This window comes from Mesoplodon densirostris, chromosome 12 (assembly GCF_025265405.1).
Source record: "Mesoplodon densirostris isolate mMesDen1 chromosome 12, mMesDen1 primary haplotype, whole genome shotgun sequence".
Taxonomy (NCBI): Eukaryota; Metazoa; Chordata; class Mammalia; order Artiodactyla; family Ziphiidae; genus Mesoplodon; species Mesoplodon densirostris.
Genome location: NC_082672.1, coordinates 80231916 through 80258820, shown reverse-complemented (window position 1 = coordinate 80258820; position 26905 = coordinate 80231916). Strand labels below are relative to the sequence as shown.

General features: G+C 45.4%; 1 protein-coding gene across 1 annotated transcript in view; it reads left to right on the top strand.

Annotated features, from left to right (window-relative positions):
* Window positions 1–24888, top strand: part of LOC132499877 (uncharacterized) — a 39164-nt gene extending 14276 nt beyond the window's left edge. The window contains exons 3-5 of the mRNA XM_060114555.1: window positions 1393–1567; window positions 6629–6751; window positions 23756–24888. Of these exons, the coding sequence (XP_059970538.1) occupies window positions 1393–1567; window positions 6629–6751; window positions 23756–24888 (1431 nt within the window). The remainder of the gene's footprint in view (window positions 1–1392; window positions 1568–6628; window positions 6752–23755) is intronic.
* Window positions 24889–26905: the final 2017 nt, after the last annotated feature.

The window sequence follows — 26905 nt, the reverse complement described above, 5'->3', positions numbered from 1 at the left end:
ATAATCTCCCTCCGTTTAAAAAAAAAAAAAAAAGAAGAAGAGTGGTCCAACCTCTAGGGAGGAGAGTTTGAGAATGTCTAATCAACTATATGTAGCCAAACCTCAGCACAGAATTCCCTCCATGAATTTATCTTGTACACATATCCCCAACAATATGAAAACACGTACTGCCCGCACAAAGTTACTCAGAGAATGTTGTTCATCACGGTCTAAGTGTAGGAGGCAGATTGAATAAACCATGGTACCTACACACAAGGGAGTGCCATGAGAGGAGGAGAGAGAGGAGGAACGGGGAATCTAATAATTTATAAACACAACATTCCACTGTGTACCCTCAGTCTTGGGGTAGAGGGGGAGAGAGAACGTCAAACAAATTCCAAATTCTTCTTAGTAGGTTGTTTATAGTAATGGCATGTGCAAAGCAATTCTGGAAGCGCTGAACAAATGAGTAAGTGTGTTGATGCTGAAGCTAGAGTTTTCACTACAGAAAGAAGGACATACAAATATGGGATGGTGAGATGCAGAAGAGAACCCTTTGGCAGAGGGTTAGAACTGGAGGTATTGGTGTGAACTCAAGACTTCATATATACCTATGTACATGTATATTTACATGCACTGACATGCATATGTATGTGAGGATACTGGTATGCGGGTATATGTATAGATAGATGATAGATAGATAGATTTAGATTTAGATTTAGATTTCTTAGCTCTCTTTAACGAAAAGAGACAAAGAGCAAAGACCAGAGTAACAAACCTAGCACCCAGACCTCCCAGGAGAAATCACTGACTCCAAGCCTGGCTCCTAAGTAGACGGGCTGCCTGGGACACCCACACTTGCGCACCCCTGTTCTCCAAATCCTACGATGTCTTCCATCTACCATCGATAGGATTTTCGGTCCATCTTCCTGAACTGCCATGAAGTTTATAACAGTCCTCAGGCCCTCAAAGAACTTGCGCCAATCCCAAAGTGTCACTGATTTTTATTCTGTGCTCCTGCAAACATTTCTTTAAAGGTCGTATCAAACTTGGATGTTAATGGGCATCATGGTAAACTTCCCTTATTTGCCCCTGATCCCACATTTCTATGCCCACACTTTTTGTCTGACATTATGGGTCTAAAAGTCTCGCCAGAACACAAGGGTCGGAAAGATCGGCCACAGCAAGTGAAAACACATTAGATTGTAGAAGGCATTCAGTAGAGTACGGATTTTTTTTTTAAGGGGAAAAAAGAAACACCTCATTGGCTGAGAGGGTTTGCAGTGCTCAAAACTTGTTGACCGAGGATGTACCCACAGGCCCACCGGCTGACAACACAGCTGTGAGAGCCTGGGGCAAGGTACATCAGAGACTAATCGCATCATCATAAAGCAGCACTTTATCATGTCTCAGGTACCCGCCCAGCCCATTTACCACCGGGAGATCGGATTGGTGACGCAGCTCTGTCCGCAGCCGAGACTCCGTGTCCTAGGATGCAGGGCAGCCCATCTGAGGGAGACCCAGGGAGGCACAGGACGCCCTCTTACCCAAACTGCGGTCCCCAAGACGGGCCTTCCACCTACCGGAGGTGATCTGTGCTCGGATCCGGATGCCTTGACTTGGGGAAGCAGGTAAGAGCCGTCACCACCCAGACAAGCCATGTCTCATTCCTTGGAGAAGAGTTGGTGATTCTTCCAGGGCTTCAGGAAAGGCCAGAGGGTCTAACTGACCGGCCCCAGAAGGACCCGTGTCTTACGGCCAACTCCGGGGCTGTGGTCTTGTTAAGTGTGAGCTCACTACTCCTGGGCGGGCCCCTCTTGCTTCTGCTCCACGTTTCCCTTTCTGCATGTGTTCTTACGGCTGCTTTTGCTGATTAATTCTGGTACACAAGGGAGCTCAAACGGCTGTGTTTTAAGTGTGAGGCTCATCCAATGCTAATCTCAGTTCCAGGCACCCTATTGTCCTCAGTTTTGAGGTTTGCTTGATTTGCTTTTCTCTGGATGAAAAGAAAAGGGAGGAAACATAGATTTTCTTCTTTGCAAAGGAAACATAGATTTTCTTCTTTTCCCTTTTTATCCCTGAACTGTCTCATACAGTCCTTTCAAGTGGCTTATGCAAAGGATTAAAAGTGAAGGGTGAAAAAGACAAATAGAAGCTGGTTCTTTGTCAGCCTCTGAAGTTCCACGAACAAATTGAAAGTTCAGCTGAGGTCTATGAAAATGTTAGCAGATGCCAAAATGCTGGCAGCCAAGATCTGTGTCTTTGTGCAGGAACTGAATAGCTACCAACAGCTAGAAAATTTTTTAAACCTTGGCAGTGATGGAATAGTCCTACGAAAAAGACAGTGAGAAAGAGAGAAACATTCTTAAATGATTCAATTTATGAACTTATAAAAGAATGTTCTCTACAGATCCTAAGCCTCTAAGCATGTAGATAACTGAAATACTAAGACTTGGAGACATTTATTTTTTAATGATGCTATTAGTAATAGTGGTTGAAAAGAATATGACTTAACGTGAAAATTTTTGTGAAGGGTTATGCATAATTATTAATCAAGATTTAAGTCTGCAACAAGCAAAAATGTAAACTTCTAAGATAATTCTATTTTTAAGTTATTCAGAATGTTAATCACATGACATCTTAACAAGAAGATTTTTTTCCCAGTAGCAAGCTTAATTAATTACATTAATATGATCATGATTAGCCCTTCTTAATTATTTTATGCTTCTGAATATTTAAATTGGAAATACATCTACTGGATTCATCTTTTTAAAAAGACATTAGTCAACCTAGCAAAAACATTTAGGCTGCATAAAATGAATTGAAGCCAATATCAAAAGTTGAAAGTGCTCTTTATAAAGTAGAATTTGCATTTTTAAGATAAAATATAAGTGACAAAAATATGATGAAGGCAAATAATTGGGAATTTCTTTACTAATCGAGTTATAAAAGGTGTAAATACTTCAAAAATGCTTAGTCAAGGATAATTTCCTTTTTTATAAGTCTAACAGTTTTCATTTAGCTTTATCGGAAATTAATTTTTTGCTTTTATTTCTTTAAGAACAACTTTTCTAGTAAATCAAGTCTTCATAGATATTTGGCTGTCATGATGGAAAAGAAACGGTAGAGGGCACTTTAGTTCTCTAACAAAATACAACCATTCCTAACACCTTGTATACATCAGTAAAATAGCCAATGGGGAGGTTTGAACTACTGGTATCTGGTCAAGGTTAAACGAAAACCTGAAGCAAGTCCCTCTGCTTCATGTAGCCCGATAAAAGATAACTCAGATACATGGTGATTTCTTCCTTTAATCCATCGGCAAATAAACTGGATAACATGAAAAACAAGCGTTCTCAGATCTGCAAATTCACGAGTCCATCCATTCAAGAGTATTTCATTTAAAAATCTCACATTTATTTGGAAATCGCCTGATCTATTAAATGTACTGATTGAAATCAGTAAATTCACGTTATCCAGGATTTTTAAGAGGTAGCCTGAGTGTTCTCCATACGTTAGAAGTCGTACTGTGTAACTGTCTATTTCCTGTCCTATACCCACCAACAATTAGCTTTAGTTACGTCACTTAATCAGTTTCCTCCAAAGTTATCTTCATCATCATCATCATCATCATCATCATCATCATCATTTCAAAGCAAGGTCCCTGCTTTCAAGTTGCTTCCACTCTATTCTAGCTGAAAAAGGTAAAATGAACATGCGAAACAGCAAACAACAGAGAAGACAAGGCACGATCAAATCTAAATTGTGTTGTTTAGTGTGTAAGTGACCCCAGGCAAGCCACTATCACCCCCAGGGCCTCAGTTTGTGCATTTGATAATGAGGTTCTGTACTTGACGTTCTGACTAAAACACTATCACACATTCTTATTTTGTATCCTGGTCTATCAAATTTGATTAACCAGTGCCCAAGTTCTCAACAGCTTTATGGTGGTTCTGAACCTTTTGGGGTGTCAGGACCCACTTGACAATCTTACAGGAGGGGTGGAACTTGCTCTGAGGTATGTCTTACTCTTTCAGGAGATTCAAGGACCTTCAGAAATCAATCCACAGGCTCCCTTGTGGATTGTCGGGCATAACAGTTCTTAACTGTGTCAAGAATCCGTAAAGAGACGCAAGTTATAGAGCCCCCATATATTTGGGGGTCATTCCTAGACACTTTACATGTTGTTGTTGGGTGAAGATGGGGGATTAGGCTGGAAGTGCACGGTGTGCCACACCAAACAAGGTCTGACTCTATCCCATAGGCAACAGGAAGTACAGGAGTGCTGCAACAGAGAGGTGGGAGATGTGCCTTCTTAACAGCAAAATCCGAGAGAAGGATGCAACATAAACAGAAGAAAGACAGAAAGCGGGAGGTCCTCAGTGGCTCTGCCGGCACAATCATCTGGGAGGTTAGTGAGAGCCTGTTTTGGACCTAGAGATGATCACACTGAGTGAAGTAAGTCAGACAGAGAAAGACAAATATCACATGATATCGCTTATATGTGGAATCTAAAAAAAATGAACTTATCTATGAAACAGAAACAGACTCATAGACTTAAAAAACAAACTTACAGTTACCAAAGGGAAAGGGAGAGAGGGATAAATCAGGAGTTTGGGATTAACGTATACCCACTACTATATATAAAATAGATAACCAACAAGGACCTACTGTATAGCACAGGGAACTCTACTCAATACTCTGTAATGGCCTATAAGGGAAAAGAATCTGAAAAAGAATAGATTATATATACATGTGTATAACTGAATCACTTTGCTGTACACCTGAAACTAACCCAACATTGTAAATCAACTATAATTCAATTAAAAATGTAAATAAAGTAAAATAAAATAAAACCTTCTCCAAATTAGTGATGTCTCCTTTTCTAAGACAGGCCTAGTGTGATTCTGTGTCATAAATAATAAGACAAATTTGCAAACCCCAAGGGACATTATGAAACCAGATAAAGGGCTGTCCTGCAGCTCTGTTTATTTTCTATGCAGGGCAAGAGTGCACCCTAGCAGCCTGCTTTTGAGTTTTTCTGCCAATGTGGGGGACTTCAATGGCCCAGGGTCCACTGAGGGGACGTGGCACCTGCCTCCAGAACAGGCAAGACCAGAGGGCTTTGCTTCCCACCCACATCCAGGCCAAGTGACAGGTGTTCTGTCTCTCCTCATCCCATCCTTCAGGGCAGAGATGATGGGCTACTCATCCTGTTACTTGAGGCTGGGCCAACATGGAAACACCTCTGCATTCTGTAGCAGCCAAAACAAGCAAGCAAAGTTTCTGCACAGGGAGTCTTCTCACAGAACCTTAGTGAAAATTTAATGAAAATTCATATTTCATTATGTACATGTGTAATGGATATATTTATATATTCATTTATTTATGAATTTAATATATATTTAATTTCATTAAATTATAGATATAGATCGATAGATTGTCTTCGGGGAAGTTTGCACAAGGATCCTGACACCACTACATTTTGCCAAATCTTGTTTCCCATAAGAGAGGGAAAAGATCATGAATTTAAATGTAGGAATTGGATACGGAGATGTTCTTATTTTTATAAACTTGGGATTTGGCCAACAGCCCCCAAGAATAGAGCCAGAAATCAGACAGGGTCTTGGAATTGGAGAAAACAGGTTGGATTCAAGCGTCGGTCTGTTGATTCTACTCAGAAGGTGGTGTATAGTTAGACGTAGGACACGACACCAACAAGTCCAAACCATCTACAGAACAAACACTCCGCCTCCTTGGAGGCACCTCGTGGTCTGGCCCAGCCCATCTTCCCTCCTCCCGCCCCCAGCCGCCCACTGCACAGCCTGTGCTCAGTGACACCAATACCACCAGGTCCCCGTGAGTTTGTGCATTTCTCACCCCCACTATGACTCTCCACCCGGTGAAGTCCTGGCCATCCCCAAGCCCCAGCCCCAGAGCCACCTTGTCCATTAAGCCCTCACTAACCCCCTCTGCCCACGTCCTGTAAACTAAACAAATGCCCCTCCCTCTGGGCCACTTAGGACCATGCTCACCCGTGTGAAGCTCCCAGAGCATCGGTCACACCCTTCTTTCCCCTGCACAGGCAGGCTCCTCCAGTGAGGAACCTGGTCTAATTCCTTTGGTTTCCCAAGATTCTAGCACAATATTGAAACCTAATAGGAAATAGATGAGTATTTCTTAAAGAAAGAAAGGGACAGAGAGAAAGGAATTCCAATTAAAGGTCTTTATAATAAGAAGCCAGTGAAAGTCTCATGTGAGCCTGAATATGAAAGTGGCATTAGGAATGGAAATTATAAATTATGAAGAGATTAGATTAGATTAGTTGGGTGATTGAATGTAGGGAATGAGAGAGAAGGACCTGAAGATGATTTGACCACGTTTTCTGACCTAAGAGATGAGAGAACATAAACAGGATATTGATTGAAAACACAGGAAGAGTAGGAATGGGCTAGGAGGTGATTTCTCTTTCAGACGCTAAACTTGATATCCAGGGGACCACCCACTGGTAGATGCTTCACAGACAGGTGTGTATTCAGAGCTGATGCCTTTGAAAAGTTCAGAGCTTAAAGCACAGCAGTGGAAACGGCAGAGTGGGTCCTATAAAGAGAAAAGGACCAATGACTGAGTTTGGTGTTCTGTCTCTAAGAACGAGAAAAAGAAGAGAAGGCAGTAAAAGAATCTGGAAAAAGCCAGATGAAGGTATCTAAGAAAACACAGAGTCACAGGAGCCAAGGAAGGAGAGCAGTTCTAAGAGAGCAGGAGGCCAAAGGTACAGGATGTTGAGGATGAACCGGAGGAGGACCGATGGAGACACTCAGGGTAACCCCAGAGACAGCGCCCTCACCAGATAGGGTGAAGATGGAGCCGTGGTCATTGTGGCCCCAGAGACGGCACCCTCACCAGACAGGGTGAAGATGGAGCCAGTGGAGGGAGGGAGGGAGGGAGGGAGGACACTGAGTGTGACCTGCTCTTCAAAATGTTATGTTTGGTTACAGCAGGGGTGAGGGCTGTTTCCACTCATTCCGTAAATTATTTCTAATTGTGACCTCCTTTGTCCTTTAATTGAATATTGACTTAAGTTTCATTAAAGTTTCAATTGCCCACAACGACTAAGATAATTTTTGCTTTTTTAATTGAAGTAGTTAAAAATAGAATCTATGTATAGGCCTGAAGTTGGAGCGAAAAGTATTGATAGTTTGATGATTAATCTATACTCTCTTTTAAAGTATATCATTCAATTCTAAAATGAAGCAACTGATTTTTTTAGTTTTTTGCTAAAAAGATGAACCCAGAAGAACTGAAAGAGACCCTTCCAAAAGAGAGAGAGAGAGAGAAGGAAGGAAGGAGGGAAGGAAGGAAAAGAGAAATAAAGAAAGAAAAGAAAAAGGAAAGGAAAGAGGCTTCCATTAAATCCAGCAGGTGTGGTATCCGCCTATCTGCTGTGGAACTGGACCCTGAATTGGCGTCAGGGCTGCGTTGTGAGTCCTCCACTCTTGAAGCCCTCAGTTCTCACTTGGCTTTCTCCTTCTGTCACTCTGGATTGCAGGCTGTATTGTTTAGTGTAGCAAAGGGAGGACTGAAATGTCTGCCTTCCTCGCAGTTTAAGTACTTTTTTTGTCTCATTGCCTAGTTATTACAGAGGAGCTCATAGGTTTAGATGGATTTTAGATCATATCAATGGGACTCGGGGCCATCTGTATCCAGTCCACGCCCATCTTGGTAGGTTTATTCTCCTGAATTTAGAATGAAGACCTGGGTGTTTTAATTTGGGTTTAGCCAATTATATTTTCAGTACATTTGCTGAACTGATTTGGGGAAACTTATTAAGATCTGGATAAAAAACAGGCTTTTCAGAGATCAAAGATATTAACTAAATAATATATTCAGGGTCATCTCACTCTGTCAGTGACTTCCTGGAAATTACACTTGATGGATTTTTACAAAGGAAGTATTTCCTTCCCAGGGAAAGAACAGGCAGCCAAGATGAAAGACCCTAAAAGGGGCTAAGAAAACAGAGGGAAGGGACTTCTGCTTCTGCTAATTCCTGCTAAAAGCCAATTTTAAGAAAAGCTGTATTCTATATGTAACCTATTTACTTAGATATATAATTTACTGGTAGATTTTGTTTAATGCTTATGTACACGTTAGTGTCTCCCCAATAGAATGTAGGCTACAAAAGGGCAGGAATGTTTATTTAGTTCGTTCATGGGTCCCTAGCACCCAGAACAGGGTCTGGCACATACTAACTGCCCCACAGCTGTAGCATGTGTAAATGAATAATCAACAAATGCCCGAGTCCCAGGAGTGTTTCACTTTCCTGCCACAGAGGACCCCTCTTCAGCATCCCCCATCTTGGCTACTTTCCCCTCTAAGAACCCCTCTCTTCTCCCAGATGCATCTGAAGCATCTCATTCCCCAGAGAATAGAGTCCTGGGGAGAGCGGTTCAACTTCTGCTATACCATTTAGGAAAGGGCATCCTCCACCTGCCTTTTGGGGAAGTGAAAGAAAGGAGGTGAAAGCCCACAGGGTCTTGGTTGAGGCAGGGAGGGAGATTAAAAAAAAAAAAAACACCTGGACACCAGTCTAACGACATAATTCCACTGAGACCACAAGCTGAGAGACACTGGGTATATTAGCCTGGTTTCTGTTGCTCAGTATTCTGGGCTCTACACTTAAAACAGCAAGCGGTCATTTTGATGATGACGTTGTCTATTGCCCCAAGACAAAAGGTAAAGGTTATGGTAAAAAGCCATGTATTTAACCTCTGTGGATAATGTTCACCCCACCCAACTCCCTTATTGAATAATTAAAGTGGCTACAGTATTATACGGAGACAGGAAACTAAGCCACAATTTTACGATATCATATTACCTGTCCCTGTGTGATGCTTTGGTGGGGAAGAGTCACACTGGCCAAAGAGTCGCAGCTCTCAAAACGTGAGGAAGCAGGAGAAAAAAGGAGGGCATGCACTTTGGCACCGACAAAGACCCTCTTATCCCAGCGTGGTGGCCGTGGAGACCACTGCTTAGATCCCCTTCCAAGAAACCCTGCCTGGGGAACGTGTTTGACTGACAGCCTCCAGCATCTTGAAATCTGGCCCAGCACGCATGGCTATCTGTATCCAGGCGAAGGTGGGGCAGGCGGGGTTCCTAGAGGTCAGCCAGCCTGCTCAGCGTGGACCTCCTCTAACACAGAGCCTTCGCTCCAGGACTCCATTTGGCTGGCTGGGACTGTCTAGAAAGCACTGCAGTGTAGACTCTTCCTGTCCAAGCCTTCCTTCCCTCTCTGCTTTCAAAGGCACCAGATCTACTTCCAGGTCTGAAGGTTCACCTGCCCCCTCCTGCCCCCTCTCGTTTCTCCTTCACAGGCACCCCTCCAGTGATACTATTGCATGTCTAACCCTGTCTTGGCATTAGCTTCTCGGAAGATTTGAACTAGTATACCTCCAATTGCCAGTACATCCTGCTAAGCACACAGTCCTTGATTATCAATGTTAAAGAAAGTTACTATGGGTAAAGATAGCTTCTAAAAGCCTTACTGGGGATAATGCACCCCCAAATGTAGGTGGCAAACACCATCTCTGGTTATGTAATGGAACTAGTCAAGGAAGGTCTTGACCTGGGCTGCAAGGTGACTTCAGGAGGTCCTAGACCCGTTAAGTATATGTGTATTATGTTGAGTGTGTGTCTGCCTGAAGACCTATAGGTTTCATCACATTCATCTACAGAATTATCAACAGAGGCAACTAATTGTCAGTGAACTCAGCAGTTGTGAACATGAAATCTGTATCATGAACTAACTTATTTTATACAAAGTTATAAAACTTTCCACCCCAAACTAAAGGGGCTTTAGTCATTGTTAGATCCCTGCAAACTAAGCCTCTCATACAAAGATAATCAGAACTGCATTTTCATCTGATACTGAACTTTAAAAAAAAACATGCTCTAATTTAAGGAGTTATTCCATGAACAAAGTAAGTCATCGAACAAGCAATAGGTTATTTTTTTCATATCAGGGGGCCAAATCTCCTGGTGGATGCTCCAACTCTCAGCCCAGATGATGCTTCAAGTTAATCCACTGGAAGATTGTGGAAAAGTACCTCTAGCAGCTGTTCTCAAGGAGAAGGTTTATGTCAGCACCACTTATATCAGCTGAGCTCAGAACTTTTGTATCAGCAGCATAAATGCTGGCATGTCAGCATCTCTATTTTATTCCCCCCAAAATGTGTATAGTTTAATTAGACCAAAGACTGGAAACAGTTTGTTGAGAGCTCAACCTGGATGTAATGTCTTCCTAAGGAGACATTCCCATCCCGCCTGGGGGACCATTGAATATGTCCGTAGAAAGCCAAACCCTCATGACTTGCGCTTTACAGGAAACTATTCTCAGAAAGGAAAAACTTTACCCCTGAATCCAGTGGAGTATTTATGGTGAGTTGGGATAATTTGTCTAGACACCCCCAGACATCTGTGCTCTGCTATCACCAACTTCAGCCCTGCACTCTGAATTCTTCCCTCGGCAGGTGGATCTTGTTTCCAGGCTCAATTTAAACGTGAAAAGGGCTTCTGCGAGAGAACCAGCAGATCAATCCACAGACCAGCCCTCCAGCCCGCTGGCATGCTGGAACAGGCAGGTCCTTCCAAGGTAAAGCAAGTTCCCCAGAAGGAAGGGTAGACTCATTAACAGCAGACGGCTTAAGGACACATACAGAACTCTCTCCCTCTGCCGGTAAATGTCCTTTGAATGTACTTGGCTCTTACTTTGATGGAAAAACTCATGCTCGGTACTCTCAACTTCTCAGTCACTGGTAGTATTGTATGATCATTTTAGGAAGCAGCTCAAATTCATCCTTGGAAAACTTGGAGAGAGCTTTTTGTTGGGGGCTGGGGAGGGCAACAGACGTATAGGCTGCTGTCTATTCAGCCACCAAGGGGAGAATTAAATCCAGTAAGTTTTAGAAAATATTAGATCATTTGAAACCCTTTCTATGGAGAGCCAGGTAGTGGTAATAAACAACAGAGGAGAGTGAAAGGCTGTGCTCAGACTTCTGAAGTAGAAACCACAGATTTCTCTGCGATGATGACAACCAGATACTAACTTCTGACAAAACAGTTGTTACCTCTAGCAAAGTTCCTTCCTGGCCACCTGAGCTCCTTACTTACATTTCTTTCTTTTTCTAAAAGGAGCAGTCACCTTCATTCTGAATGAAGGCATCTGTTCTGAAATACACATGCGCGTGCACGCACGCATGCGCACACACACACACACACACACAAAATCTTCAAGCAATATTCTTCACTGTAGAGATCTAATGGGGTAGATCCTGATGGTCATCGTAATGATTTAGACCAAGTGAGGGCTCTTGTCTTGGGTTTTATCTATTTACTAAGAAATCTGTTTACTGAGAAACCAGGACAGTGACCCAGAGAGGGTTATAGAATTCGCAGCTTGGAGCTGCCAATATCCTCAACTAATAGCAGTTAATGCTCCCCAAATGCCCATGGGCGTAACCCCACTGACTCTAATTTTTTTTAAGCATAAAAATCTTTTCTTCCAGTTTGACCAATGTCTATTGCACATTTTAAAATTTTACTTTTATACACATAATTCTGCAGAAGCCAGAGTCATGGGCATGAGGATCAGAGTAAAATACATTAGGTGTCACATGTACTTCTGTTAACACAGAGTCATGGCTTTTACTTGTACTGCATCCTTTTGAAGGAGCACAAATTGCTGTACTGTTGTCACTACAGAGCCACTATTCTAGATTTCTGAGGAATATAAAGGACAAACAAAAAACCTCTGAGGATGAAAGAAGGGAAATGCTGTCCCTATCATAGGAAATTAGAGACAGCTGGACTCCTGTGCGTACCAGAGTGAATGATCAAACAAGCCATTACAATACTGTACATGTAGCTGTGAACATAACTTTTTGGAGAACATCACACTAACTAGGATTATGTAGGGGTGCTTTTTTAATGACATGAACAAAGCAGTGTTAATACCAGTAAGGTTTCTGGGTCCACTGTGCTGAGCAAGCAACATGGAACCGTGGATCTAGCCTTGGCCCTTCCACAGACAGCCCGTGACACTCTGAGTAAGTCACCCATCCTTTTATTTCTTGGATTCTCCTCCAGCAAAATCAGATACTACTTCCTACTTGTCAGTACACCCTGGAGAGCCCTTGAGAAGCTTAGCACTGGGATCCAAAATCCCAAGGATATTCGTATTTCTCATGGATGCCACCTGGGGTGGCTGCCTAGCTCCCCAAACTAGCCCCTGTGATGCAGGAAGTTTGTCATAGAACATGGTCATTTCTGGACTGCAGGAGGCTAAGTGCTTGTCCACAGCTGATTAGTACAGGCATAGACACTTCATTCAAACTGGGCTGACTAAATTCTTCTCCCAGGACACCAAACGGAAAGACAGAAAGGCACACAAAGATTGGAAACTGTCCCTCTAGAGAGTCGGAAGACGTTTTGTTAAAACTCTCAGCTCCTCCACACACACATTGGAGGGGATTCCTCACCGAGCCTACAACCATCACAGCCGGGGCCTGCTGTGGACCACAGGGACCCATCCCCTCCCCATCCCTTTGGGGGGCTCCATTCTGCAGCCCTCCACCCCACCGAGGGTCAATCATATGCCCCCAAGACTCATGCTTCTGGGTAACCCAGGAGCCCCATGGCTGGACCCTGGTTCTGGAAGTTGGCCTGGTGTGGGAATTACTCTTGCTGGCCGGCACAGCGTCTCTTTTGTGGGACTGTAAGAGACTGAGCTGCCGGGATGCCGCTGACACACTGATTTGGGGGCCCTACACACACTATCCGTCCCTGTCAGAGAGCATCACTAGTGGTAAGAATAAAGTTTGTTTTGTGAGACTTTTGTTTCATATGTATGTTTACAGAATTTGTATATATATTTATATAAATATTATTTATATTATACAAGTATTTATATAATATATAGAGATGTTTATGTGAATATGTTTGTTGTAAATTTATATTTATATATATTGGTATATAATAAATATCTTATTGTGGGTCATAGTAAAAATGAATGCCCTTGCTGAACTACCACATTCACCTGAAAATAGATTAATATCTGTAAAACCAGTGCTGGTAAGCAGGCAGTAGCAACACATGCTACAATGTAAAGTTTATCTCCATCAAAACAACTTAGAAGAGGTAGAAACAAAGGAGAAACATCTAGAGCAAGATGTTTATTTACAATTCCATTCACACCATTCCATTCACAATCCATTCATCATGAGTCAAACAAACAAAATAGCTACGTGCTTTCTTTTGTCACTGGGCAGAGCTGGACACCCTTAGCTCAAAAGGGACAAGTGGTAAATGCAGACAGGTTGGACTTCCCTGGTGGCACAGTGGTTAAGAGTCCGCCTGCCAATGCAGGGGACATGGGTTCGAGCCCTGGTCCGGGAAGAACCCACATGGCGCGGAGCAACTAAGCCCGTGCGCCACAACTACTGAACCTGTGCTCTAGAGCCCACGAGCCACAACTACTGAAGCCTGCGTGCCTAGAGCCCGTGCTCCGCAACAAAGAGTAGCCCCCGCTCGCCGCAACTAGAGAAAGCCTGTGCACAGCAACAAAGACCCAATGCAGCCAAAAAATAAATAAAATTTTAAAAAATAAATAAAAGATAGAATAAAATATTCTGTTGTTTCAGTTTTTAAAAAATGCAGACAGGTCACACAGGCCTTGGCTCACAACTGCCTCTCTTAAACAAAGCCAGAGTATCACCTCTAAGCCCATTCAGACATCTGAGTCTGTCATTAACGCAAGGATCTCAAAGGATGACCTTCACATGTCATTACCTCTACCCCATCTACCATTTTGCCTGGCTTTTAAAATCCTATCACGTTACTGATCAATAATTGAAATGTAAAATCCTATAATTGAGTTATTTCTATTAGATCTTTTCATTCCTATGGAAAATAAATTTAGTCAAGATAAGTTAAAAAAAAATCAAAATTCCAAACAATTTTACATTTGCATGACTCCTAGAAATGTCAAGTTTTTTTTGTTTGGTTTTCTTTTTTGTGTGTGTGGTACGCGAGCCTCTCACTGTTGTGGCCTCTCCCATTGCGGAGCACAGGCTCCGGACGCACAGGCTCAGCGGCCGTGGCTCACGGGCCCAGCCGCTCCGTGGCATGTGGGATCTTCCCGGACCGGGGCACGAACCCGTGTCCCCTGCATCGGCAGGCGGCCTCCCAACCACTGCACCACCAGGGAAGCCCTGTCAAGTCTATTTTTAAATCTCCCTTAATCCATTCAGTCAGTCGTGTTGAGAGTCAACATGTTAGCACTGTCAGTGCCTGGTCAGGCCTGAAAGAAACAAACTCTATGACTCGAGGCTGAAAGGAAAGTTCTAATGCACGGAAAGCTGTCAAGTACCTCATGATTTCTTCCAGTTTATGGGTGCTCATTATAACAGCATCCATCCCTCTTAAAATTCCATCCATGACTGTCAGATATTCTTCCTTCAATTAAAGGTTATTCTCCCTGATAATGTTTCCAAAAGGATGCTCCTCTTTTCTTTAAAAAGTGTGGACAGAGGGGCTTCCCGGGTGGCTCAGTGGTTGGGAGTCCACCTGCCAATGCAGGGGACGCAGGTTCGATCCCTGGTCCGGGAGGATCCCACATGCCGTGGGGCAGCTGGGCTAGTGCGCCACGACCGCCAGGCCTGCTCTCTGGAGCCCGCGAGCCGCGACTGCTGAAGCCCACATGCCTACGGCCCGTACTCTGCATCAGGAGAGGTCACCGCAGTGAGAAGCCCGCGCACGCAACGAAGATCCAATGCAGCCAAAAATAAATAAATAAAACAAATAAACTTCTTAAAAATTAAAAAAAAAGTAACTCAGGAATATACAATAAAAAAAAAGAAAGTGTGGACAGAGAAGATAGATTTGATCATCACATTCTTTGACAGCTAGCATCACTCAGCCCACAATTTTTTTCTTTGAGACACCACAGCCTTTTTATGTTGGTGCTGTTTGTGTGTGTTTATGACATCTATCACCACGTACCTGTTCAGGTAAAGCTATGGCACCACAGGAAGAGGCATCGCCGGCCAAATCCCTTGTAGGTTATGTCAGGGTGAGTGATGGTGGTGGAAGCGTGGAGAATAGCAGAAACTGGGAGATTCTAGGATGCTTTATCAAGATCAGAATTTGTGCAAAGCTCAAGTGTTGAGTGTTTTCTTGAACATTTTTCATATTCAACCTAAGCCAAAATTTTATCTTTAAGCCCAGATCATTCCACAAACCAAGTGACTCAACTAAGGGTAGTTTTCAGTATTTCGTTATCCAGTCTGATGGGTTCACAATAATTCAGTATTTCATTCTGAACCCACTTGATATTTTTAGGAGAGGATCACAGCCTTATAAGGAAAAGGATATAAAGAAAGGGAAAATGCAACGATTGGCTTGTGACTGCTAAGAGCTCTTTTCGGAGAGGGGACCTGTTACCTTAAAGCGCCACGCTCCACGTGCATATGAGCGAGAAGGCATGCCTAGAGGAGCGCCCTCTAGTGATGGTGGAACATCTATAACCATGTCAAAGCTGGGTCGTGGGGATTATCTCCAAATGACACTAGACACAAGAGTCACAGAAATACACCGACAAGGTATTCATCATTCAACTCTTGGTCACGTAATTTTAAACATGCCCCATTTGCTGGCCCATTGGGCCTGGGTGGCCTTTAAAAGTAAATCCTGTGTGGGTTTCCCTGGTGGCGCAGTGGTTGAGAGTCCGCCTGCTGATGCAGGGGACACAGGTTCGTGTCCCGGTCCGCGAAGATCCCACGTGCCGCGGAGCGGCTGGGCCCGTGAGCCATGGCCGCTGAGCCTGAGCATCCGGAGCCTGTGCTCCGCAACGGGAGAGGCCACAGCAATGAGACGCCTGCGTACCGCAAAAAAAATAAAAATAAAAAAATAAAAATAATAATAAAAATAAATCCTGTGATCCCCAGTGAATAGCACTTTTTGTGGGTGTGGGTGTTCATGGTTTTGTTAAATGTAAACATTCAGAATAGATCGCAATTTTCATAAATTTGTTTTGGCATTTCCTCAGTTTTTTATAATCTGGGACCTTCAGTAGTTGGACGTGGCCACAAGCTGTCTGCTGCCCTTTCACATACCCCAACCCTAATCCTGCTTTGGTCCTCGCTGTTCCTTTCTCCCTTTGCTGTTCCTAAAGAAGCAGGTCCAACTGACCTGCCCCCTCACCGCAGAATTAGCGATCCCCTCCCCTTTGTTCTTTATTAAGATGCCGTTACAGTCTGTGCTACACATTTCATATGAGCGTGTCTGTCCCTGCATATACTGTGAGGACTCAAAGGCAGGGATGTTACCTTTGTCAAACTCAACAATGCTCTTCATTCCCCTCCTCAGATCTGCTGGTACCCAGGGCCCGCTATGCACTGTGGTTGCTTGGCATTGCTCACAATGTTTACACCCTTGTCGCCCCTTTTGTGTTGTATACTAATCAAGAGTCAGTTTCTTTTATGCCCACCAGACTTACAGTTATTGTAAGTGTGTGATTTCTTTAAACACTAGGCAAATATAAAATGAGTGCAGCAGAAATGAAAAATTTATTTTTGTGAAATGTATCCTGAAAGTTTTGGGGAAAAGTAGGTGAAGTAGAATCACACATACACACACAGAGCTGTCAAATAAATAATGAGAAATACCACTATACACAGCTGAGGGGAACTCAAACATCTAGAAGGATTCTGTCCCCCGACTGACTGTAGGTATCTCTAAGTCTTTGCTCCATCTTAAAGAAATCACTGTTGAACAGGATAATACATGAAGGTCTGGTTTCTTTCAAGAACAGGATAGAGATCCAGACTACTTCCAGACTGGGAAAAAAAAAAGTCTTGGCTTTACATTAAAAGATTGGCAAATTAATTCAAGTTAAAATGAAATGTTTCAGAAATATCCTCTAAAGTTTTCCCTTCTTTAACCTGCTTTTAAACATGAACTAGCGAATTCTGGATAAAAGGTCTTCTACTGAACCTTGCGCTGCCCCTATGAGTTTGGGTAAAAACTGAGCCAGACGAAAGCTAAGGAGTTTGTCCCTCCCTGACGGTGAACCTGAAATGTGACCTGAGTTGCTGTCAGTGGCCCTGAGTCTCCTCGTGGAGGACACGGAACAAATCAGGGATGAGGGATGGAGATAGGAAGCCTGTGGATTTGGGTCCCTGAGTATTTCTCCCGAGGCCAGGCCTCCACCCTCCATCCCACGACTGGTGACATGATGGCATCTTTTCCTTCTGCTTAAGTTCATTCAAGTTGGGTTTTTTTTTTCACATGTAAACAAAGAGTCTGATCAAACAAAAAGTAAAAGACATCATTACTTTATATACTGACTCAACAGATATTACTGGACATCCCCTCTGTGCCAGGCTCTGAGGATGTGAACAAACCAGACCAAAGGCTAGACTCTCACGGAACTCATAGGCTAGTGCCCTGACAGCTGGCATGCATTGCAACTGTTCATTTTTATTTAGCCCACACTAATATTTGTATCATAATATAGATGTGTTTATTATGCATTAACGACTGGTAGATCCAACATGGACATTAAAGAAAGAATATTTTCAAGGGAGCAGCCATAACCCTGTAGTACATATTGTAGTATATAGTTGAATACCAGAGAGAATAACTACACGCTCTAAATCGTATCCCCGGGCAACTGTCCAATGCAGAATTTGGTGTTGGAAGAGCCGTGAGATTTTAATAAGCATGGAAATTCCTTACATTAGCCTGATATAAATATACAGAGGCCTCATTTGGCTTGGTCACTGCTACCATAATGCCTGTAGAGTTGTTAATCTGGGAGAGGCCTACGAGTAAGGAAAGTAGAACCCAGAGAAATCAGTGATCCATTCATGGTCAGCCAGACTGCCCGGGGGGCAGATCCCAGCAGGGTGAAGAAACCTGGTGGATGACCATCGGCTGGAGCTGTGTCACTGAAGTTTGTCACCAGTAACACACAACCGTGACACTTGGCTAGTGAGAGAGAAGGGTGTCAGCCTGTTCCCTGCCAGTGAGCGGGGAATCGTGCCCTCCCCGGCACAGCCTGGGGAAGGACTGTGCACGTCAGTATCATAAGTCAGGTGTCTCCTGTCACTGGGGCCCCAAAGCTGACAATCACGTGAGCTGGGGGAAAAGCCAGGATTCGCCCCTGCGTCCTGAGGCTTTTCAGAGAGTTGCGTCTTTTAATCAACTTATGAAAAAGGATAGGATAGACTCTCCATCTTTAAACATCGAGAAAGAAGAAAATTGAACTCATAGTTATGCGTGGCCCAAGGGCATAAACCCGTATCACACGGGGCTCAGTCTGTGGTGTCTGAAGACCCCGTTCTGCCTCCGTTCCTCAAAGAGTAATCGTACTGACCTGGAGGGGATTTTATTTTTCTCCTTTCTTACTTAACTTCTGCTGTGGCTGAGGAGGTTAGTATCCCAGCTAAACTTGGGCCTCGTAACGTGATACCAGAACAGGCCAACTAACGTCTTATTCAAAAACCTAGGATGAAACAAACATCACTGACTTGGGCCTGCTCCTGTAAACCTCAATTTCCAAAAGCTTTCGGTGTCGATAACCTCCCCAACAAAGCCGTGTGCTGGCCTGACAACACTCACAGCGTCTGATCATCGCGGGTCTCTTTATACTTCCCAGCAAAATCTAATTTCTTGGACTTACCGCTGAGACTCAGGCTGCCTTAATCAATTGCATTCCGAAAGAAAATGAGCAACTCAGAAGTAAACCTGAACTTATTAAAACAAGCTTCCAATCAAAATTCCGGCAGCAATGGGGCTTCCTAACTCAGTGCACGCAAGACATGCTACTCAGAAGTTTTAAGGAGACGTTTTACAGAACATAGTGAGACCTCTCCCCATTAGAGGGGGGAAAATGGGATAGAATACAATTCATACAAGATTAATAACTTGCTCTATTTTACAGCTTAGTAATAAAGTTACTTATCCTGCCAGAGGCGTTTCATGATATTAGCAGTGGGAGGACAGCAGAAGGCAGGTGGACCGGGCCTGCAAGTTTACAGATGGCAGTGCTGTGGCCGCCCTGCTAGGTGCAGAGCAGGCCTGCGGCCAAGGTGACGCCCTGGGACAACACCTGTACGCCAGCCCACGGAAGGAGAGGCAGACTCTAAACCAATCTCCAGCCTAGCTTCTGGGACACATTCATAGCAAAAGTTATAATTTAGGGGCTTCGCTGGTGGCGCAGTGGTTGAGAATCTGCCTGCCAGTGCAGGGGACACGGGTTCAAACCCTGGTCTGGGAGGATCCCATGTGCCGCGGAGCAACTGGGCCCGTGAGCCACAACTACTGAGCCTGCGCGTCTGGAGCCTGTGCTCCGCAACAAGAGAGGCCACGATAGTGAGAGGCCCGCGCACCGCGATGAAGAGTGGCCCCCGCTTGCCGCAGCTAGAGAAAGCCCTCGCACAGAGACGAAGACCCAACACAGCCATAAATAAATAAATAAATAAACAAAACAAAATTTTAAAAAGTTATAATTTAGATTAATTAGCCTGGACATAAATCATCTAGTTGTCACACAAAAAATTATCTCTTTCCCAGGTCAAACGTATCCTTTCAAAATTGGTTTATTTTTTTATTGAATTAGAGTTAATTTGCCACGTTGTGGTAGTTTCAAGTGTACAGCAAAGTGATTCAGTTACACGTATACGTTCAATATATATTCTTTTTCAGATTCTTCTCCATTATAGGTTATTGCAAGATATTGAGTAGAGTTCCCGGTGCTGCACAGTAGGCCCTTGTTGGTTATCTATTTATAGAGAGTACGGTGGAATATATTCTTTCAAGACTTAATTACACATTAGACTTAGCTCCTGTTACATTAGTACAAGTTAAGCTCTCAACCCTGCTACCGCCATACACGTATATTTTTATCTTAGATTATGCACTGTTTGATATTACATTGTATTATCACCACGTTATATATTTATTGTGTATTATGTTTCTCATATACAATTCTCAGCACCCAGGAGACAATAATCACATCGCATCCTGTGTCTCTCACAGTACCCCGCTGGAGTAGTGAATCAAAGACCAATGCTGCAGAGGTGTTTGTAAATAAAGAAATGTAGTGCCAAAGTGCTGTCCGACATAAATGGTTCTAACAGAGTCACTTTCCACGATCAGGTCTAGGATGTGCAAACGGAAGGAAGTGGTGACGTAAATAATTCAATAACTCAATCTTCGGTAATTCAATATTAAGGCTGGCCACAGCTTTACAGAATAGCCCATTAAAGACCAGCCAACAAATGAGGAGTGGTGTGCTGTGGTGAGTGAAAATGTGAACTGGGCATGGGAAACATCTGTCCTATTTTGTCTACCCAGCTTCCTTATAGCATCCTAATATCCTCCTGAGTAATCATCTCCCTTCTCATGTGCAATCCTGCAGGGAAACTGAATCCAGGCATCACTGGAAGCTCCTTCAACTTCCTGGTAAAACTTCCTGACACAGCTAAGGGCTGGTACATACATCACTTACACCTGCCAATCAGTTCCTCTTTTCAAGCACTTTGAATTTCAGGCTATGTTACGCAAAGGCAGAAAAGAAAAAGAACACTCCAGGGCTGGCACATACATGGAGCGTCCTTTGGCTCCTGCGTCTGACACCCTCTGGAGGGTCTCTGGAGATGCGTAGGTCCCGTAAGTTCCAAACAGGGCTGTTGTGATCTACCCATAGTTTCTAATGAATTCATTTCAAATAGAACTTAATAATCTGTTGTTTACAACCAACACACTCTAACAACCATGTCAGGCCAATGCTTCCCCAAGAAACGTAGAAATGGAAAACCAGGACACAGTATAGTGTCTGCGAGGGTCAAGTCTGAGAGGATGCCATGAGTTAGAGAAGGGCTCAGAGAAGGCACAGAAGTGAAGGAAGGCTATGATTATGCACTGGTCAGAGACAAGGAGGGGCGGAGGAAGCTGACTCACGGGGTAAGTACAAGGGCTTATCACAGAATCACAGAAAGGAGCAGATAGGCCACAAAGGTCCATGACTCTGACACCTTGGAGTTGGCCTGGCTCCCAGTGGGGGCCCAACTCCCAACCCTTTGTCCCAGGAGAGTCCACTGACTACTCCCCTGGAATGTCCTCATTTTAATAAGCCCCTGTGTGCTCTTCCAGAGCTTTCAAAAGGGAAGAACAGTGGTTAAGGTGTGAGTTGTAGGGTCTGCCTTCATTCCACCTCTTACTCTTTAAATTTCCCTAACCATAAATTCAGGTGCAAATTAGCTACGTCAGAGGGTTCGATGAGCTTTCAGTTAGATAATCCAGGAAGAGTGCTCAGCCAATGTTATTCCGATGCATCAGTCACAAATCTCACGAACCTCTTAGATTCTCCCTACCACACAGCCTGCTTTTCTGGGAAGGCAGGGCCCACCCTGCCAACTCACCACCCCAGGCAGCTGCGCCAGTCTTCCTGAGCAGTTGCTGAAGATGCATCCTGACAGCTTACAAAAGAGAGAGTCAGCGCCCCGGGGGACAGACTCCGATCAGTGGCAAAGGATGACAGGAGCCAGGCACACAAAGCCCTCCTTCCTGCATCCTGGACCCTCAGAGGTGCAGCTTCTCCGTTGGACCTGCCTGGGGGCAGGGTGGGGGGCGGTCCCTAGAAGACCTGCTGTGTCTGTCAGGCTCCCACGAAGCAGGAACCAAGGTGCAGTGCTTCACAGCCCAGCCTTCATCATTCTCCGCAGAGCTTCCTTCTTCTCCACTCTGGCGCCCCTGGGGTTGCACCTCCCAAGTCAACTTCAGGTTTTAAAATTCCTGGTTGCTTCAATCCGTAGATAACTCGGTCTAAGACAGCTACTATTTATTATTAATTGAACTAGCTTGATTGGGTCTCCATTACTTGAAACAATGGGATCCAGAATCAAACAATGACGCAGAGTACATGTTATAAGTTCAAACTAGATACTAAGAAATAGGTGAATCACTCTATGGCTCAGAGCTCAGACCTAAAGATTTGTTTTGAAGTTTGAAGGTAATTTTGAAGAATTAAAGTAAATAATTCCTTTTTTTTTTTACATGAGGTAGTTAACACTTTATTATAAAATAGGCTTTACGGACTTCCATGGTGGCGCAGTGGTTAAGAATCCACCTGCCAATGCAGGGGACAAAGGTTCGAGCCCTGGTCTGGGAAGATCCCACGTGCCGCGGAGCAAAAAGCCTGTGTGCCATAGCTACTGAGCCTGCTCTCTAGAGCCCATGAGCCACAACTGCTGCACCCACATGCCACAACTACTGCAGCCCGCGTGCCTAGAGCCTGTGCTCCGCAACAATGAGAAGCCACCGCAATGAGAAGCCTGCGCACCGCAACAAAGAGTAGCCCCCGCTCACCGCAACTAGAGAAAGCCCTAGCACAGCAACAAAGACCCAACGCAGCCAAAAAAAACAAATAAATAAATTTATTAAAAAAATAAAAAATAAAATAGGCTTTATGTTAAGATGATTTTGCCCAGCTATAAGTTAATGTAAGTATTCTGAGCATGTTTAAGGTAGGCTAGGCTGGGGACTTCCCTGGAGGTCCAGTGGTCCGGACTCCAAGCTTCCACTACAGGGGGTGTGGGCTCAACCCCTGGTAGGGGAACTAGGCTCCTACATGCCATATACACACTACCATATACAAAGTAGATGACCAACAAGAACCTGCGGTACAGCACAGGGAACCCTACTCAATACTCTGCAATGGCCTATGTGGGAAAAGAATCTTAAAAAAAAAAAAAAGTGGATATATGCATGTGTATAACTGATTCACTTTGCTGTACACCTGAAACTAACACAACACTGTAAATCTTAAAATAGTTTACTAATACATAATGTACAAGATGCTTTATGTAAAATCACAGATTTTTCAAATGTCTGTATATATATTTGAGTGAAAATCTTAAAGAAACACATTTAATCAGGGAAACAAAACATTTATTTGTTCTCCCCCGCTACCCCTCCCCTTGAGGAAACTTTCTTAGGCCGTTTACCTGTTTCTCCCCCAAACACTGTTGCTCAAAAGTCTTCTCCTCTTGAAAAGAAACATTTGAAAGATGATGGTTTGCATGGAAGATGTTATGAAGAGTGTTGAATAATGCTCTCAAAATGGTTGATGGGAAAGATCATAAGATTATATGTCACAGGTCTGTTTTAAAAGGCAGAAATGCATCTTAAGGCTGAAAGGAAAGAAATAAAAATGTTGACAATGGCAGTTGGTGGCTGGTAAGTGAAAAGTAATCTTAGAGTGGAGACAGGTACGGACCCTAGATCCAGGCAGAACAGGCTCAGACCCTGCTCATGGCTTTCTAATTACAGGTCCTGGGCCACGTTACCTTCCAGCCCTCAGGTTTAATTTTCCTCTCTGTGTAGTAATCGCTAGAGGAATATTATAGGATAGATAGGGGTTAGATATAGAGATACACTGAGATCTAGGATGGGATAAAATGGGATTAGGTGGGATAATAGAACCCACCACAAAGGGCCACTGTGGGGAACAAAGGCGGTTTTTCTCATCTCAGGAATCTTGCTGTTACTCACCTCGCTGCTCACCCTTGGCTTCACTCTGTTCGCGCCTTCCACCCCTCAACTCCCACATGCGACCCATCACAATTCCCGTGGGCTCGCCCTCCACAGAGGATCGTGCACCCCAATCTCCTCCACCTCTACTGCTAACACCCAAGCCCCCATCAACCCTCTCCCCCAGATGCCCCATTATACACCACAACCCCAGACGCCCCATTATCCACCACGCCCCCAGACACCCCATTATCCATCACGCCCCCAGATGCCACATTTTACACCAGGCCCCCAGACGCCGCATTATCCACCACGCCCCCAGACACCCCATTATACACCACGCCCCCTGACGCCCCATTATGCACCACACCCCCAGACGCTCAATTATCCACCGCGCCCCCTGACGCCCCAATATGCACCACCCCCCCCAGATGCCCCAATATGCACCACGCCCCCAGAGGTCCATTATACACCACGCCACCAGACGCCCCAATATGCACCACGCCCCCAGACGCCCCAATATGTACCACGCCCCCAGACGCCCCATTATACACCATGCCCCCTGACGCCCCATTATGCACCATGCCCCCAGAGGCCCATTATGAACCTCGTCCCCAGACGCCCCATTATGCACCACGCCCCCTGACGCCCCATTATACACCACGCCCCCAGAGGCCCATTATACACCACACCCCCAGATGCCCAATTATGCACCACGCCCCCAACTCCCCATTATACACCACGCCCCCAGACGTTCCATTATGCATCTCACCCCCAGACGCCCCATTATGCACCACGCCCCCTGACGCCCCATTATACACCACGCCCCCAGAGGCCCATTATACACCACGCCCCCAGATGCCCCATTATACACCACACCCCCAGAGGCCCCGTTTTACACCATGCCCCCAGACGCCCCATTATCCAACACGCCCCCAGACGCCCCATTATGCACCACGCCCCCAGATGCCCCATTTTACACCACGCCCCCAGACGCCCCATTTTTACACCAGGCCCCCAGACGCATCATTATGCACCACGCCCCCTGACGCTCCATTATACACCACGCCCCCAGACGCCCCATTATATACCACGCCCCCAGAGGCCCCATTATCCACCACACCCCCAGACGCCCCACTATCCACCACGCCCCCAGACGCCCCATTATCCACCACGCCCCCAGATGCCCCATTTTACACCAGGCCCCCAGACGCCCCATTATGCACCACGCCCCCTGACGCTCCATTATACACCATGCCCCCAGAGGCCCCGTTTATACACCACGCCCCCAGACACCCCGCTTTTCACCACGCCCCCTGATGTCCCATTATACACCCGCCCCCAGAGGCCCATTATACACCACGCCCCCAGATGCCCCTTTATGCCTCATGCCCCAAGACGCCCCATTCTCCACCACGCCCCCAGAGGCCCCATTCTCCACCATGCCCCCAGGCCCCCCATTCTCCACCATGCCCCAAGACGCCCCATTATACACCACGCCCCAGATGCCCCATTATGCACCATGTCCCCAGACGCCCCTTTATGCCCCACACCCTAAGATGCTCCATTATCCACCACGCCCCCGGAGGCTCCATTATCCACCACGCCCCCGGAGGCCCCATTATACACCACGCCCCCAGATGCCCCATTATGCACCACGCCCCCAGATGCCCCTTTATGCCCCACGCCCCAAGACGCCCCATTATGCACCACACTCCCAGTCGCCCCATTTTACACCACGTCCCCAGACGCTGCATTATCCACCACGCCCCCAGACGCCCCATTTTACACTATGCCCCCAGATGCCCCACTATACACCAGTCCCCCAGACGCCCCACTATCCATCACGCCCCCAGACGCCCCACTATACACCACGCCCCCAGACGCCCCATTATCCACCTTGCCCCCAGAGGCCCCATTATCCACCACACCCCCAGACGCCCCATTTTACACCACGCCCCCAGACGCCCCATTTTACACCACGCCCCCAGACCCCCATTTTACACCACGTCCCCAGACGCCCCATTATACACCACACCAAGTGACCTTCTACAGCACGACGCGCCACGTCACCCCCTGCTCAGACTCCCCGGAGGCCTCTAATCGCCACCGTCCACGGGCGCTCATGACCTGGGTCTGCCTTTCCCGTCTCCTCCTCGCCCCCAGCTCACGTCTAGACTCTAACACACACACTGGCCTCCTTCTGCCCTTCGAAGCCCTCAGGTCCGTTCCTACCCCAGGCGCCTCCTGCCTGCTCTTCCCCTGCCTGGAATGCTCTGGCCCGGGGTCCCTGCACGGCTCACGCCTTCTTATCACTCAGGTCTCTGAGTGCTGCCTTCTCACGCTTCACCTCTTCCCTTAGCGGAGCGATGGTGTGCATCACTCTTTATTCCTTAACGGTGTATAATTTCGTCAACCAACTTACTGTCGACAGCCTTCTGTTTGTTTGTTCCCTATTTACTGCATTAGAATACAAGACCCAGGAGGGCAGAGACGTTGCCTAACTTGTTTTCTGCTCTCCTCCCAGAGCGGAATGAGTGAGTGACCATGTGCTGTGCTGAGTGTAGTACCATTTTCCCCCAGCATCTCCCGAGATTTCTACAGAGATCGTGAATTGCTTTTATAATGGCAAAAAAAAAAAAAAAAAAAGAAACTACTTTTTCGTTAACCAGGAAATGTTATTCCTTTTTAAAAAAAATCATCTGTCCTAATACTAAGTCTTTGGAAAATTTCTTTCTCGATTGTTCTTTTATGGAATCTTTGGATTTCAAAATGAGACCTAGTTTCTAAAATACCATACTGTGAGCAAGACAAAGTTGTGTGCCCAGAGTCTAGGCAGAGTGCACAGAGCACACAGCAGGTCAGCTGGCTGTGGTGGACAGCATCAGGGTGGGTGTCCAGAGGGGAAAGTCACAGAGACCAGATGTCAGCAGACTAGGAGCTGGCCTCCAGCCTGAGAGCCGTGGACAATGGGAAGAGCCTTATGCTGACGATGCAGGTACAGGGCTTTGTAAGTGAGGACAGCGTTCTTTAAACTCAGAATGAAGAAGGAAGTCACCTGAGTCAGCAAGGCGGGCCGGAGTCCAGCGCCCTGGTTGACAAGCCTCCCCTGTGCAAGACAAGTTAAGTCAGCGGCTCCAAAAACAAGCCAAGAAGTGACTGAGCCCTTTTCCAGAAGGTAGTCTGGATGTGATGTCCCACATTGAAATTGTTGCTGTCAATTCTTTGGGTAACACCCAACGAAGGGCATTAGGTGATGCTAGACCAGGTGAGTCCTGACCTTCTCGGGGTTATTACTCAGGCCCCTGTGGGCTCACTGTGGGTGCCCAGGACAGGC